At 50.8% G+C, this 14,162-nt stretch overlaps 1 protein-coding gene across 3 annotated transcripts in view; it reads right to left on the bottom strand.

Moving 5' to 3' along the window:
* Positions 1 to 3,506: 3,506 nt before the first annotated feature.
* Positions 3,507 to 14,162, bottom strand: part of DHDDS (dehydrodolichyl diphosphate synthase subunit) — a 32,805-nt gene continuing 22,149 nt past the window's right edge. The window contains exons 9-15 of one of the 3 annotated variants that reach the window (XM_043574143.1): positions 8,157 to 11,046; positions 7,419 to 7,541; positions 6,369 to 6,413; positions 6,139 to 6,168; positions 5,725 to 5,775; positions 4,794 to 4,889; positions 3,507 to 4,355 (exon numbers count right to left, since the gene is read on the bottom strand). In XM_043574143.1, the coding sequence (XP_043430078.1) occupies positions 10,807 to 11,046 (240 nt within the window). In that variant the 3' untranslated portion in view covers positions 3,507 to 4,355; positions 4,794 to 4,889; positions 5,725 to 5,775; ... (2 more) ...; positions 7,419 to 7,541; positions 8,157 to 10,806. Of the gene's footprint in view, positions 4,356 to 4,793; positions 4,890 to 5,724; positions 5,776 to 6,138; positions 6,169 to 6,368; positions 6,414 to 7,418; positions 11,047 to 14,162 lie in introns of all 3 variants that reach the window. The other 2 variants (XM_043574142.1, XM_043574144.1) reach the window with 2 other exon arrangements.

Raw genomic sequence — 14,162 nt, 5'->3', positions numbered from 1 at the left:
ACTTTAACAAATGTCCGGTCAACATGGGAAAATGCCCAACATCTTACGATTAGGAAGATAAAAATCAAGAGGTGCCTGGGTGGCTCAGTTAAGCATCTGACTCTTGGGTTTCAGCTCAGGTTATGATCTCACAGTTTTGGGAGTTTGAGCCCCACACTGCGCTCTGCTCTGGCAGCACAGGGTCCGCTTGGGATTTTCTCTCCCTCCCCTACTTGCACCATATCTCTATCTTTCATGGAATAAACTTTTTTTTTAAAAAAAAGGAAAATGCAAATCAATGCCACACCAAAATATCACTTCATACCCACCCTGATGCCTATAATTAAAAAAAGATGGGAAAATATGTGATGAGGATGTGGAGAAACTGGAACCCTCCTACATTGCCGGTGGGAATGTAAAATGGTGAAGCTGCTATGCGAAAGTGGTCTGGCCATTCCTCAAAAAATTAGAGATTCCACCCAGCATTTCTACTCCAAGGTATAAGCCTGAAAGAACTGAAAACATATGTCCACACAAAAATCTGTACACAATACAGTAGTATTCATAACAGCCCTAATGTGGAAACAACTCAAATGTTTGTCAACTGATCAATGAATGTATGAAATATGGGACAGGTTTTCCCCGCTACCCAAAAGTAGAGCATTCCAGTGAAACCTTTCCTAAGCCAAATGGTACAAAGTGAAGCAATTACCATGAATTAATAGGGAAACATTTTTGAGCTTTCCCAGACCCAAAAAATGTCAGGCTCTTCTGAGACCTTAGGATACTCTCAGTAATGGCAAACACAGGATAAATGGAGATAAAGCAGAGATACGCACACAGTTTAAAGCTTAGTACAGTGGTTTGATGCAGAGTGTAATTCCTGGGGAAGGGGCCTTGCAGGGCCACCCCGGCTGCTCCGGGTGAGTGCTGCCTGGAGATGTGCTCATGACAAAACCAAGAGCGAACACTGTATTTCCACGTTTTGCCTTTCTTTTTAGGTCTTTTGTAAAAGCAAAGTGGCATACTGTGAACTTTTAAAAAGTGGGAGATAGATCCGTAAAGTAAGGTTATCTGACAAGTAGGACGAAGAGCACTCTGTAGCTCAGATGAACCTTAACTACCCCATGCTAGGGCGCCTGTCACAGGATGACACATTCTAGGATTCCCTGTAGGAGAAAGGTCCAGAAGGGGGGAATGGGGAGTGACTGTGAAGCACGGGGTTTCTTTTTCGAGTGATGAATATTCTGCAATTAGTGCTGATTGTTGCACAGCCTTGTGAATATCCTAAAAACCACTGAACTGTGTGCTTTAAAGTGGTGAGTTTTTAATGTGGATTCTATCTCCACTTTGGACTTGTGCTCAGCAGATGCTACAGTGAAGCCAGGCCAGGGGGTGCTTGGAGACCGTGGGACCCCAGCACAGCAGCGGCTGTCCACTCACTCACTGCACCTGCCCTCTTCCATCCTCTACCCCTCCCCTATTTAAGTCCAGGAACTGGCTGAATCCTAAACAGATTGTGGCTTCATCTTTCTTGCCACGATTGGTTTGGGAGTAGGCAGGCCATCCAGTTCTGCCCAAAGAAACTCAGGTTGCCGAGGGGCTTCTGGGAAATAATTCATGATTTTCAGGACAAACAGGTCTTCTGCCTCTGGATACTGGAGTGTCAAGTTGAGGCCCAGAGCAGCTGCCTTGGGAAGTGAGGTGGTTGGACAATGTACTGAGGGCAACAGGGCAGAAAAATTGGAAATAACCAGCCGGGTCCTTAGAACCACCCCACCTCAGGACTTCTCATAGGGAGACAGATCTTCCTCCAGTTGGAAGTCATTTTATTTTACTTAAAAGTCCAAAGCATCTATCCTAATACAGGTTATGGTGACTGTTCCCCACGGATGGGATAAAAGCTTGGGGATGGGGCCAGAGGGAGATGTGGCCATCTTATTATCGCACTGTGATCAAACTTAGTTCAGGTCAAGGCTGGCACTGAGCATGGTATTGTGGCGGTCTAAAATACCCTTACCATGTTTCCAAACCTGGTGTCTTGGTTTCTAAGCCCAAGTACTCTCACGGTCCATAGCTAGTCGAGTCGAGTCAGCCAAGTGTATCCCATGAAGGAAACATAAAGCTCAAGCTCGCTCTACTCATCCTAATTTCTAGGTAGCAAAAATAGAGGGTTACTACTGGGTTTAACTTCAGCCAGTCACTCCACATCTGTTTTAACTAGAAGATGGGGGTTAAGACCTATACAAGATTAACACAAAGACTGTTAAGTAAGAGTATCTGGCTGAGCTCCTAGCATGGTCTATAGCTCAACACATTTTATTGCATATGAAATCCTACAAATATTGATTAGAGGAACCCCAATTGTGGCTTTCTCAAATTCTGCAACTTCTACTCAAAGACCAAGCTGTTGTACCCCTAATAGTAGTCACGGTCCACCCTGAAGACAACACCTCCCGAATAAGAATTAGGAATCTATAACCTAGAACTATTTCAGCAATAAAGCAAGTGGCTGCAAACTGCCCAGGTGGACCAATTTTACTTTATCCAAAAGATGCCTCCAAAAAGAAATCAAAAGTTATTTTTAAATAACGCTGGGGGGCTGAATCCAGATTTTGGCTACTCGCCCTATGTACACAGAACCCTGAACAAGTTTCTTCAGCCGAGCTCATTTCCTCTCTCATAAAGAGTGTTAACACTTGCATTACACAAGCATCCCGAGACCGACGACTGGAGGTAATACACAAAAAATTTACCAAGGAAGAGCTTAATAGGATAGCTCTACTCTTTTGACTAAGGGGATACACAAAGCAATCTAAGATATTTTTTTACAGTCTCCAATTTACTTTATTTCCCCCAAACGATAGAGGTGACCTGTGAAAGTGAATTCAAACCGCAAGCAACAATTTATCTTCTTGCCAGGTCACCAAGAGGAAAGGGGTTCTCTGCAGGGTCGCTAAGCTGAAGCCATCAGAAAAGTCCTCATTAACATCTGTTTTTGGAGCTAGAGCAGTTCACCAGCAAGGACACGAATTTAAGAAGTCCCAGAAGACTTGCAGGTCCGTTTACGAACAGAGTGTCATGATCGGTCTTACACACCCAATGGCCAGCTGTGTATAGACACAGAAGCACTTTTCCCTGACACAAGGACTAGAGCCGGACCTATCCATTTTCTCATTCTAGAGACTTTAAATGTGAATGAACTTTAATGAGACTTTAAATGTGGAAAGGCTCTTCTGCTGTCAGCTACCAGGCCACAACCTCCGCTCCATCCAAAACTCTGCCTTTAAAAATACGCTTCAGAAGCAAGTACAGAAATCACTCCTCTGCTCCCAGCCACTCACCCCCAGTCCACTGCAGGGAGTTTTCCTAACTCCACCCAACACTGTGCTCTCCACCTACAGACGGACTCAAAACCAGAAATGGCCAGCCCTGAAACCTCCACACCTCACACCACAATGCATCCTGTCCCGAGAGACCTGGAGAAACCAGGCTCCCCCACTCCTGGGAAAAGATTAGAGGCAGCATTCCAAGCCAAACTGTATCCAGCTTTATTAAAGATACTTTTCATAAACAATCATGGTATTTCAGGCAGGACATGGGCAGACAATCGTTAACAGTATACAACAACTTTCAAACTCCCTTCTTCAATGGACTACCAAAATCAGAAAGCCACTATAAAACCCAATGACATCTTCATTTGATGCTCTGAACAGGGAAAGTTTAGAGTGAGGGTTGACATTTCACATTTAGCATGTTGTTTAACAACTTTTCACAAGCCGACCCTGACTTTCAGGAAATGAAATGAAAATGGCAGAATTATCAATCTGAAGCTCCACAAGCTAAAAAAGGAACTCTTTTGAGGGATGCCATCTCCATGGTGACACTGTAAAGTCCAGATTGCCTGACATACTGGGAACCATTTCTTGGGGTCAGGTTCCAACAGGTCTCTGGGTTTAAGGGAGTCAAGTCTATGTTGAAGGCAGAGGGAGAAAAGGACATAAAAAATGAATTTTAGATTTTCCACCCTACAAGGCGTTTGTGCCAAGGTGGCTAATGTGTGTCAACATCAAGGAATTGCTCCTCCTGGGAACCAAGAGGAAGTTTCTCAGAACTAGAAGGGAATGGTGTTTTTCCCCTTGAATCAATCTAGCTTCGGAGATATTCTATTAGTGACATATGCCCTTCCCCCAAAACAACAATGAAGTGTTCTGTGTGCTAACAACATAGCTTAAAAAAAAAGTAAAACAAAATTCTGCATTTTTATAAAACTTGATAAAAAATAGTATTTCAAACTGTACAGTCACCAGAAGTACACAGTTATCAAAAATGCACACACTTCACTTGGCGTCTCCGGCACCTTCAGCTTTCTGTGCCTGGAAGAGAAAGATTAATACAACATTACCACCTGTAGATTGCAAAACTAGTTGCGTTCACATTCCATCCCTAGCATCACTTTGCTCCCAGGCCCAAGTTTGGGGTCTAGATCCTTGGTTACCTTGGTAGGTAACTTTCCTTCTGGACCTTACTGCAAAATTGGGAAAGGGGGCACATTAGAAGACTGGAGTTTATTCCCAGCTTGAAAACTCTACTGTGTAGCAGGAGCTTAGGACAAGGATGTCACACTACAGTGCCCTTTATTGGACCGCAAAGGTTTTAAGAATCCAGAATTTAAGTTAAGAGAAAAACCACAAGCGAACTCTGGACTGAAAAGCATACTTCAAGTGAGAGACACAGAAGAAAGGCAATAAGAGCTTTTGGGATCACTAATGGATTCAGAGCAGACTTAACAAAAAGTGAAACGGCAGTCGTACCTGGTCTGTTTTGGCATCTCCATTCTCTGCTGGGTTATTCCCATCCTTGCCAGCATCAGCTTTCCCCTTTTTCCCTTTGGGTACCTTCTCTCCCTTCTAAAAAGGGGAGGGAGAAAAAAAAAAAAAAGCAGTTTCTTCTAACTTCATATTAGCAGGGTATTGTCTGTAAAGTTCTGTTAAGAAGTAGGATTATTTATCAAAAGGTAAAACACACACACACACCCCCTATAAACCCCTCCGCACTGGGAAGGCCAAATTATCTATCACTTATTGTGGTCTTTAAGTATATGTGTCTTTATGTGGATGTAAAAGATAACTAAGCAAAAAAAAATGCTTGGGTTTCAAATGTACAATTTCCTCTATATGGAGGACATTCTCTCTGACTCTTGTTGTTTACGTATTTTTATTCTGATAAGAGTTCTTGATTAGAAAACATTACAAATGTCAGGAATAAGGCAAGCTAACCAAACGATTTAGAAGATCCATTAATGGGGTGTCACCATGATGCTGAATTAAGACACTGAAGGACAGACCTCACTTGGTGAAAATGATCAATTCCAACGTTTTTTATTAAAAAAAAAATATTTTGAGAGTGGAAGAGATCACGAGAAGGGGAGAGTGGGGGGAGAGAGACAGACAGACAGAATCCCAAGCAGGCTCCACACTATCAGCGCAGAGCCTGACGCGGGGCTCCATCTCCTGACTGTGAGATAGTGACCTGAGCCGAAATCAAGAGTCAGGCGCTGAACCGACTGAGCCACCGAGACCGCCCCCCAACATAATTTTAATGCCCAGTCCAAATTAACTTTCTCACAGCTCAGGTTTGTGCCAAAGGGGACGCTGTTCTACAGCAGTACTCCTGTCAGCAACATGGGAAACTGCACAGCGTTCTGCAACACCTAGAAGCGTCTGGTGTCTCCGCTCCACTCACCTTTGCAGGGGCCTTTTTAGGTTTGGGCTCTGGCTTTGGAGGAGCAGGTTTCTTTTATTTAAGAAAAAGAAGACGACACTATTAGTATGGTGGACCAAAGAAACAACCCATCCCCAAACCACGGTACCACTGGCACAGAAGTTTCTCTTATTTCGTAAAGTTTTTCAGGCTGGCTTTCAGTTGGAATATCCGGTCTTCAGAAACCCACTTAACTAACACACGCAAGTGTCCCGCTCTGGCTACAGCCATCAGCATTTCAGAACCAGCAAATGTATCAAATGGGGGAGCGTCCACAATAGAGCAGATCATTCACAACCAGCCACTGACCCAAACCCATGGGACACAAAAGGAGATTGTTCTTAGTGCTTTTTTAGTTTCAGGGATAAACACGATAATTTAACGGCAGACACTTACAGCAGATAACCTTGCAGATCTTCTCTGTGGCTATTAAGATAACGAAAATAAAAAAAATTAGAAATAGGGCAGTTGAACCACTCAAGAAAAATTATTAAAATTAAAAAACCCGTTTGTTCTAGATGACAGAAGCGGAGGGAGCTTAGGGTAATTCAGCACTACGGGTATGGTTAAGCAAAGGAGCCCAAGGCTTTGTTAAGACTCTAGAAGAGAGACGGAGAAAGACTTACCTCATCCTTCACCTTGGCTTTATCTCCTTTAGCATCCCCTTCAGCCTATAAAAAACAAACAAGACCTAAGAAAGTTGTAGCTTCTGAGGCCATTCTTAAAGGACTCACTAAGCTTAATTATCCCAAGGGAAAGAACTGAAGGGAAAGCCTTGCGCACAACTTCTCTAGGACACGCAAATCTTCCGGTTTTAGCATCCCCAGCTCCCGTGACGATGCCCGAAGTGCTCGGAGAGCGGACTGCTCTTCTGTGTAAGCGTCGCGCCCGAAGTGGCCCAGAGAGCACAGGGACAGCGGGTCCCCGGGCCCCAGCCTGCCCAGAGTCTCCGTCGAGCCGCCCCGGGCGGCGAGCGCTAAACTGGAGCGAGAAGCGCGGACCAGCGCGGCCCGCGCCGCCGCGCCAGGGAGAAGCAACAGCTGCAGATGGTGCAAACAAACCCCTCCGGAGGCGGGGCCCGGGCGCCGTTACCATAGCAGCCGTCGAGGGCGGGAGACTGGAGGCGCGCGCAGCCGGGGGAACTCGTGGGCGGCAGCGGCGCGCACCGGCGCGAGTCTCGTGCGCCGGGGCCGTGGGCGGAGGCGGGGCCACACTGCGAAGCCCCGCCCCAAGGGACATGGGCCCCGCCCCCTCACGGCGGCGGTTTTTTGGCGGCAGCGCGCTCCCCCGCCCGCCAAACCCGAGCGCCGCCTTCCCGCCCTTTCGGGTTTGAATTGCCCGCCCGAGGGGAGGGGAGGGGGCATGGCGATGGGGGAGGGGGCGCGGGGCGGGCACGTCGAGCCCGAGGGGAGTGGGATAAACAGCCGCCAACATGGCTCCTCCCGCCGCGGCCGCCGCTCCTCCAATATGGCCTCTGGCGCCCGCGGGCAGCCGAGCCGCGCAGGGTTGGCCCGGGGCAGCCTGACACCGTCTCGAGCTCCTGTGTAGGGCGCCTGAGCCTGTCCCGGCCGGTGCCGATCCTCGCGCCCCAAAGCCGGGGAAAAGGCAGCGGCGGCAGCAGCGGTGGTGGCGGCGGCAGTGGCGGCCCAGCGCCTGAGGGCCCTCGCGCCACGTACCTTTCTCTTGGGCATGGTGGCGACGGCGGCGGGACGTAGGCGCTGGACGCGGGGATGCAGCGGCGCGCGGGCTTTGGCCGGTCCGGGGGTCGTTCTCGCCTCCTCTTCTTCACACTGCTCGGGCTCCGGGGGGTTTATAAAGTTTTTATAGCGCTGGGAGCCCCGGACCGGTTAGAACCGGATTTCACCTCCCGCCGCCGCTCATTGGCCCAGCTGGGGTCACGTGGGCGGGGTTTAAACTCACCTCCTCTGGAGGGAGTGAGGAGGGGGGTACGGGGGGGGGAGGGCGCGCGAGACGGCGGCGCGCCTAGGGGGTGGGGGCGCAGTGGGGGAGGCGCGCGTCGAAGGCAATAAACGAGGAGGGGGGGGAGTGTGTGCGAGTCGGCGGGCTCTGCGTTTCGGCTCCCGCCAAGAGCTGGCTCTTGCAAACTACCAAGTTCCTTCCACCTTATGCAACCAAGCTACCCACTTCTCCAAGCCATGCGACACTTAGGGCGCATCTCGGCCGCTTTCCTTCCTGTTCCCGCTGGGGGCCCCAGAAGAAGGGTTTTCGAGGCCTGGCCGCACCACCCTTCTCCGCCGGAGGCGGGAGGAAGCGCGCGGCTTGGAGGCACAGGCTGCAATTCCCAGGGCCAAGGCTGACGCTGAAGTGGGGAAAGAGCGGGGAAGCCAGCTTGGCGCAGCCGGACGTGCATCCTTCCAAGCTGCCACTCCAAGGAATCCCTTCGTGCTCCTCACCTGGAAGGCGGTCCACTCGAGGTGGGGTGGGGGTCCGAGGGGGAGACTTGACACGCCGAGGTCCCTTTCGGGCGCAGTGGGGCAGGTAGGAGCTGTCCTTTCAGCACCCGTTTCTCAGCCGCCTCCCCAAATGCCAAGGAAGCCCCCCCACCCCAAAGCCTGTCGGGTGGCTCCCTTAGGTCCCTGTGTTCGCGGACCTCAAGACCCCGCCACAGAATGACGGAAAGCAGCCGCCTAGGCCTACCAGCACTCCCCTCCCCCTATGCTCCACCCGCTCCGGAGACATCAAGCTCAGCTGCCCCCACCCGACGCGGCCACCAAGCCTGGGCGCTGCAAACGCAGCTGGCGAAATCCCTCCTTCCACACTGGCAGGCTGGCTTCCTCTCACTTGCGCGAGGACAAGGAGGGTGGAGGAGAGAGTCCGGGGATTAGGAAACAAGTAGAGGAACAGGTGTTGCGATGGCAAAGGGCTCTTCCACTGGCTCCCCCACCCCACGCGCCCCCAAAGCTGAGGATTCTGGAGGTCGCCAAGCGCACCTGCGAGAGGGCAGGCCATTGCAGCCACAAAACAAGGTGTTCCCTCTGCTGTACTATTTGTAAACAAGTTATACATCTAAGAATTTTTAAAATTCTATTTGAAACCCAGGAGAACACAAGAACACAATAAATATCCTCAAGTGGGGGATTGGCTCACAGGTGAGACATTTAAATAGGTCCCACTTAGTTTCTTGAGGCAAAGGACGAGCCGGTTTGTACAAATCCTACCGGTAGAAAACAATCACAATGAGTTCGTATCAACTGTTTGCAGCCCCTGCTCCTTGGCAGTGGTGATCCCTCCACCCCTACCCATCCCACTCTGTGTATCTTTCTCAGAATACAGGACCTAAGGCCAAAGAGATACCAGCTCCGTTAATCATCTGTACCCCATTCATATTGGGGCAAGTCAGACACAGAACGGAGACAGGACTCAATAGCCATGCTCACTGGGCAGATTCCGTTTGTTGCCTCCAGCCCCTCATTCCCGCCTTAATTGTAGGGCTCTGCATTATAGCCGCATAATTCATGCCTCCCTAATTAAGGCTGTCAACAGCCCCATTGTAAAGCTGGAAAATGTACAGCACCTGCTCTCTGGGAACCCTGTGCCAGGGATTGGTTGTGGGGAATGCCAGGTGTGTGCGGGGGGCTTGCCAAAGGGTGCATTGATTGGCTTCTCAATCGCAGTGTCTGGCATTTGTTTGATTCTGGGAGCAGGGATGATGGCCAAGGGGTCTCTTGTGCCAGGTATACTGGCACAGGAAGGGGAAGAGGAGACTGGAATACAGGGCAGTGGGGGGTTAAAGACTATGCTCTGAGCACTGCTTGCAAGACCCCACCTCTCCCTAGAGGGAGGTGCTGGGGAAACAGTGCGCAGAAAGTGAAATGGGAAGGCTAAACGGAGTGGTGTGTGGTCGGTGTTAAAGGCTGGTGCTTGCTGCTCCAGGCACCTGAAGCAGAGTTGCTCAGGCAGACAGCTCTTCAAAGGCACTAATCCTCTCAGCAGCTCCGAAGCAAGGCCTGGCAGGGAGAGGACACAGCCCTTGACTTGGCCTTCTCCCTGCTGGGCAGCCCTGGCCCTAACAAGCTGAGACTCTGCCACGCGGAGAATAAATCGTCTCGGGGGGACTTAAGGGGCCAGGTCCAAAACAGAGAAGCCTCAAAGGCTGAGGCGGTGGGAAGCAGAGTCTGGGATGGTGAGGACAGGCGTCAGTCAGTTGGGAGAAGTGCTTGTTCCTTTGCTCCGGGTCCTGTGAGGTGTTCCGGGGAAGGAGGCCTGTGGTGGATTAGGTTCACCAGGGCCTAGAGGCCCTCCTGTTACCCTGTGGCCATGAAGGGGGCTGGTCACACAGGGGCGTGGAGCCTGGCCCCGTGCCCTGCAAGAGGAGGAGAAAAGCTTGTGTGGGCTGAGTCGACAATAGGTAATTGGATTGTAATCACCCGCCTGGCTTCTGCGCGCCATTGGGGGCGCTGAGCCTTTCAGTGAGCAATCAGCACTGTGTGGTGGGAGGGGGTAGAGATTCAATAGCAAATCCCAGGTGGAGAGCCCAGGGGGAGGAGCAGCAGATGGGCAAATTTTCTTTCTGTCTCTCCCTCCCCTCCCTTGCCCAAATAACGCTGGCTGCCTATTAGCTATTTACCAGCAGATCCAAGGTGGGGCCAAATCTTTTGTGAAAGTCGGGTGGAAGGCTAAGATGGATGGGTAAAGGGCCAGGGTTTTGGGGAGACCTCCTCCCTGAAATTCTGTTATGTTGAAGGATGTGCTGGTGGAAAAGTGAAATGCATCTAGAACACAGGTAGAGGCGGTAGAGGTGGCAGAGGCGGAAGGAGAGGGCAGCGAAGAACTGGGGCTCCCTGCTCTCCAAAGCTACAGGTGACCAGAGCTGGGTTTAGTGTACTTGTGGGAGGCCACCCCCTCAGTCCTCCCCAGGGGCCACTGTCCCGGGCGGCCCAAAAGGGGTATCTCTGGCCAGCAGACCTGGCCTCTGGGGCTCCCTTGCAAAGTAAAGGAAACACAGTTCATCCTTAGGAAGGAGGTGCCTTTCACCAAGAAAAGAAAGGGGAGTGGGGCCCTGGAGGCAGAGGGCAGGGCAAAGTGGCAGGAGGCCAGCCCCACTCAGGCTGATGCAGTGCCCAGACGTGCCAGCCAGTCAGCCCGCTTGAGTTCCAAGGCCTGCAGGAAGCCTTGGACCCGCTCTTCCCGTCTGGCTGAGAGTTTGTGCAAGCGTGTCCGTCGGAGCTGGGCGTCCCCACTGGCCTGGAGCCCCTCTTGCAGCAGCTGCTCTGTCACTGCGGCCTGGTCCCTCTCCAGCTGCTGCCTCTTCCGCTCCTCTGCATACATGTCTCGGGCCTTCTGCTAGAGGAAAAGCAGGGATTGGGAGATCATTTTTTAGGTGTGAGTGAACTGGGATGGAGGAGGTAGGGGGTGGGGCACCAGGCGGGCCAAGCTAAGTGGAACAATGGGGAGTTTGTACCAGATTTGGAAAAGCTTGGGAGTAGGTGTGCAGAGGTGGTGCCCATGATGTATAAGCACGGCAGTGGGGCTTCTGGGTCCATCTTGGTTTGTTTTGGGTGCGAGCCTCTGTATTTCCTGAAATTCTTCTCAGGTTCACACTTGGAAGGGAACCAGGCAAATATGAGTCTGACTTCTGGTTCCCCCACAAACTAGCTTTGTGGCTTTGGGCAAATCCTCTCCTAACCTCATTTCTTCATCTATAAAGTGGGGGATGTGCCTACCTTGAAGAGTTTTAAGGATTAGCGATAATATATGCAAAACCCTCTCTAGCATATTAGCAGGCTCTCAAACAGAAACAGCAATTTCACAAGTTATTGTCTATTCTCTGCTGCTGGGAAGGCTCTATTCCTGCCTGGGGCAGGTCCGCTGGGTCATTTCCTTTGGCTTCCCAGGTCACTCTAAAGGTGCCGTCCTCCCAGCTCCCTAAGCTGTTTCTCAGAGTTTGGCTCCAAACTTGCCTCCTGTATAGAGACTGGCCTGACTCTTACAGCAAATGATCCTCCTATGAACACTGTGAGAAACGGGTTCAGCTCTCTTAAGCCACTTGCTGTTTTCTGCCTAGTAGAATAGGTTTTAGTGTCCATAGTCCATTTTTTGTTAGAAACTCAGCACTTGAAGGCTCGGCAGAGCACCCTGGACTCCTGGAACCAGCTCTCACACAGGCGATCGTGCTCCCTGGCAGCACTTCTCATATGTTTCTGTATCTTCAGACAAACTCCTAAAAGGCAGAGACTGTGTGGCTTTTCCTCTCCGGCACTTGGGTGCCCTGTACTTGTGAAATACTTAATCGGCCGACCATATGATCCCAGGACAGCAGGGGAGATGCTCCTGGAGAGGGGAAAATCTCTTTGGAGCAGAACCAAGGCCTTGCTGTGCCTCACTGATGGGCTCTGCTCCTGCTGTCCTAACCGGCCGCAGAGCCTTTGCACCAGAGCTCCTTCTGCCAGACCTCTTCCATGTGTGAGAAACTAGACTTTGCTGCCAACCTGGCATTTCATACCCTGATGACCCTTACCACAGTCTACCTTGTATTACAGTATTTGTGTACCTGTCTGTGTCCTGCTCAGCCTGTAAACCTGGATTGCTCTGTCTTCCCCCTTTAAAGAATATCTTACATGTGCACAAGCACTTGACCCTCACACGGGAGCTACTTTTTATCTGCTGGAGATGGACCTGGAAGTTCAGAGTGGGGAAGTGATTTGCTAGAGTCTCTCAGCAATAAAGATTTACTGCATGAATAAAGATGACAAGTGGAAATTCTGGAAAATCCCTCCCTAGGGTCCTGCATGAACCCAGGCATCCAAGGGTACTCTTCTGTTAGGGTGATGAGCTCACATGTGGAGCTACAAAGACTAAAATGCATTTGAGAAGTCGCTGTGAATGCCTCCCGTCTTGCTGGAAGGGCTTCTTCCTGGCCTTGGTCAGGAGGAAACCTGGGTCCTGCATACAGGACCTTACTAGTGTGTGACGTACAAGATACGGTCTCAGCAATCCACGTGCTTGTGGGCCGATGAGGACACAGATCTATATACAAAGTCCCATAATACTAGGTAGAATGTGTAAGGGTCATCAGAGAAGCAAGAAAAAGGGCGATGTAGCTCAAAGAGAGACACTGTGGCTGATGGAGGTCAAGGAACAGTGACGCCTCATGGACAGACAGAATCTGAGCTGGACATGAACCAACGCGGAGGATTTGGATAAAGGTGGGGTGCATGGGGCCGGGGCGCGGGGGCCGGGGTGGGGGATTGGGCATCGGTCAGTGAGAATAGTGGCAAAGACACACGGAATGGATTGAAGAGCTTGACCAGGCCAGAGTGAGTCCTCTGCACAATGGGCAATCTGAGGAAGGATGAGGAAATGAACGCCTGACCCACGGCTGGCATTGATGGTTAGCTGCTCTTCCATTATCACTGCTCGCAGCCAGAGCTAAGTAGGTAAGTTCTGGCAGGCCAGAAAGGAGGGGAGTACCCGGCCACAGAGGGAGGAAAACATGCTGTGTGCAAAGTCACTGTGTGAGGCACAGGCTTCTTCTGAACGGCAAGCTCCAGACTGAGCGCTGGGAAGGAAGAGACTGCAGTCAAGGGACAGCCTGGCCCCTAACTGCCAGGAATCAGTGATTCACTGTTAAGATGACACAGCCAGGGGAGATCCTTAAGACATTCTGTCCCACCTCCCCACTGTACAGACAAGGACACTGAGGCCAAAGTGGGGAGGGACTTGGCCTAGGTTACACAGAGGGATAAAGTTCCCTCTATTGGTTTCTCCATTACGGGAGCTTCTTGAGAGGTCTATGGGAAACGTGTGTTGTGCCTCTGGATAAGCTGCACTTTCTAGGGGTGGAGTGGAGAACCAGCGGCCTGCATATGGATGCCTGTCTGTCCAGCCTCCAAATGCTCTGGATCTACCTGCACAATTCAGAGGTGTTCTAAGTCTTCTCAGGTACTCAGTGTCAGAAAATCCAGGATCAAGAAGTCCTAATAGTCAATTTCTCTCTCCCTGACCATACTGCCCACTGTCCCTGTATAATGGCCAGTCAGGGCATTAATAATTTCCTTAGAGACTTTTTGTACAGACCTTATGCGGTCTTGGTGCAAGAGCTCCATGGAGCTTGCTTTGAGAAATGTCATCTAAATCTCTCCTGGGCATTAAGCCTCTCTGCTCTTGTTTTCTCCTCAGCAGAGTGAGGGAACAAGATGTAATAGCCCCCCAGCACATAAATCCTTCAGTCCTCCACTACATTGCCTGAGCCTGGGCTGCAGGCATTTGGTTTCAAAACATTCGTTAGCCAATGACAAGTCCTCCCATAAGTCCTCACTTGCCACAGTCAACATGCCCAGGTCAGTAGCACGGGGGATGCATTACTGAGGGCTGCCTGAGACAGCTACCCCTGCCAGAAATACAATGTACTGAAGCACCCCCAGGGGCTCCCTGCCTAGGGAACTGTACCAGGGACAGGA

This window comes from Prionailurus bengalensis, chromosome C1 (assembly GCF_016509475.1).
Source record: "Prionailurus bengalensis isolate Pbe53 chromosome C1, Fcat_Pben_1.1_paternal_pri, whole genome shotgun sequence".
Classification (NCBI taxonomy): Eukaryota; Metazoa; Chordata; class Mammalia; order Carnivora; family Felidae; genus Prionailurus; species Prionailurus bengalensis.
The sequence above is the reverse complement of the archived record's forward strand: the minus strand, read 5'-3'. Positions and strand labels throughout refer to the sequence as shown.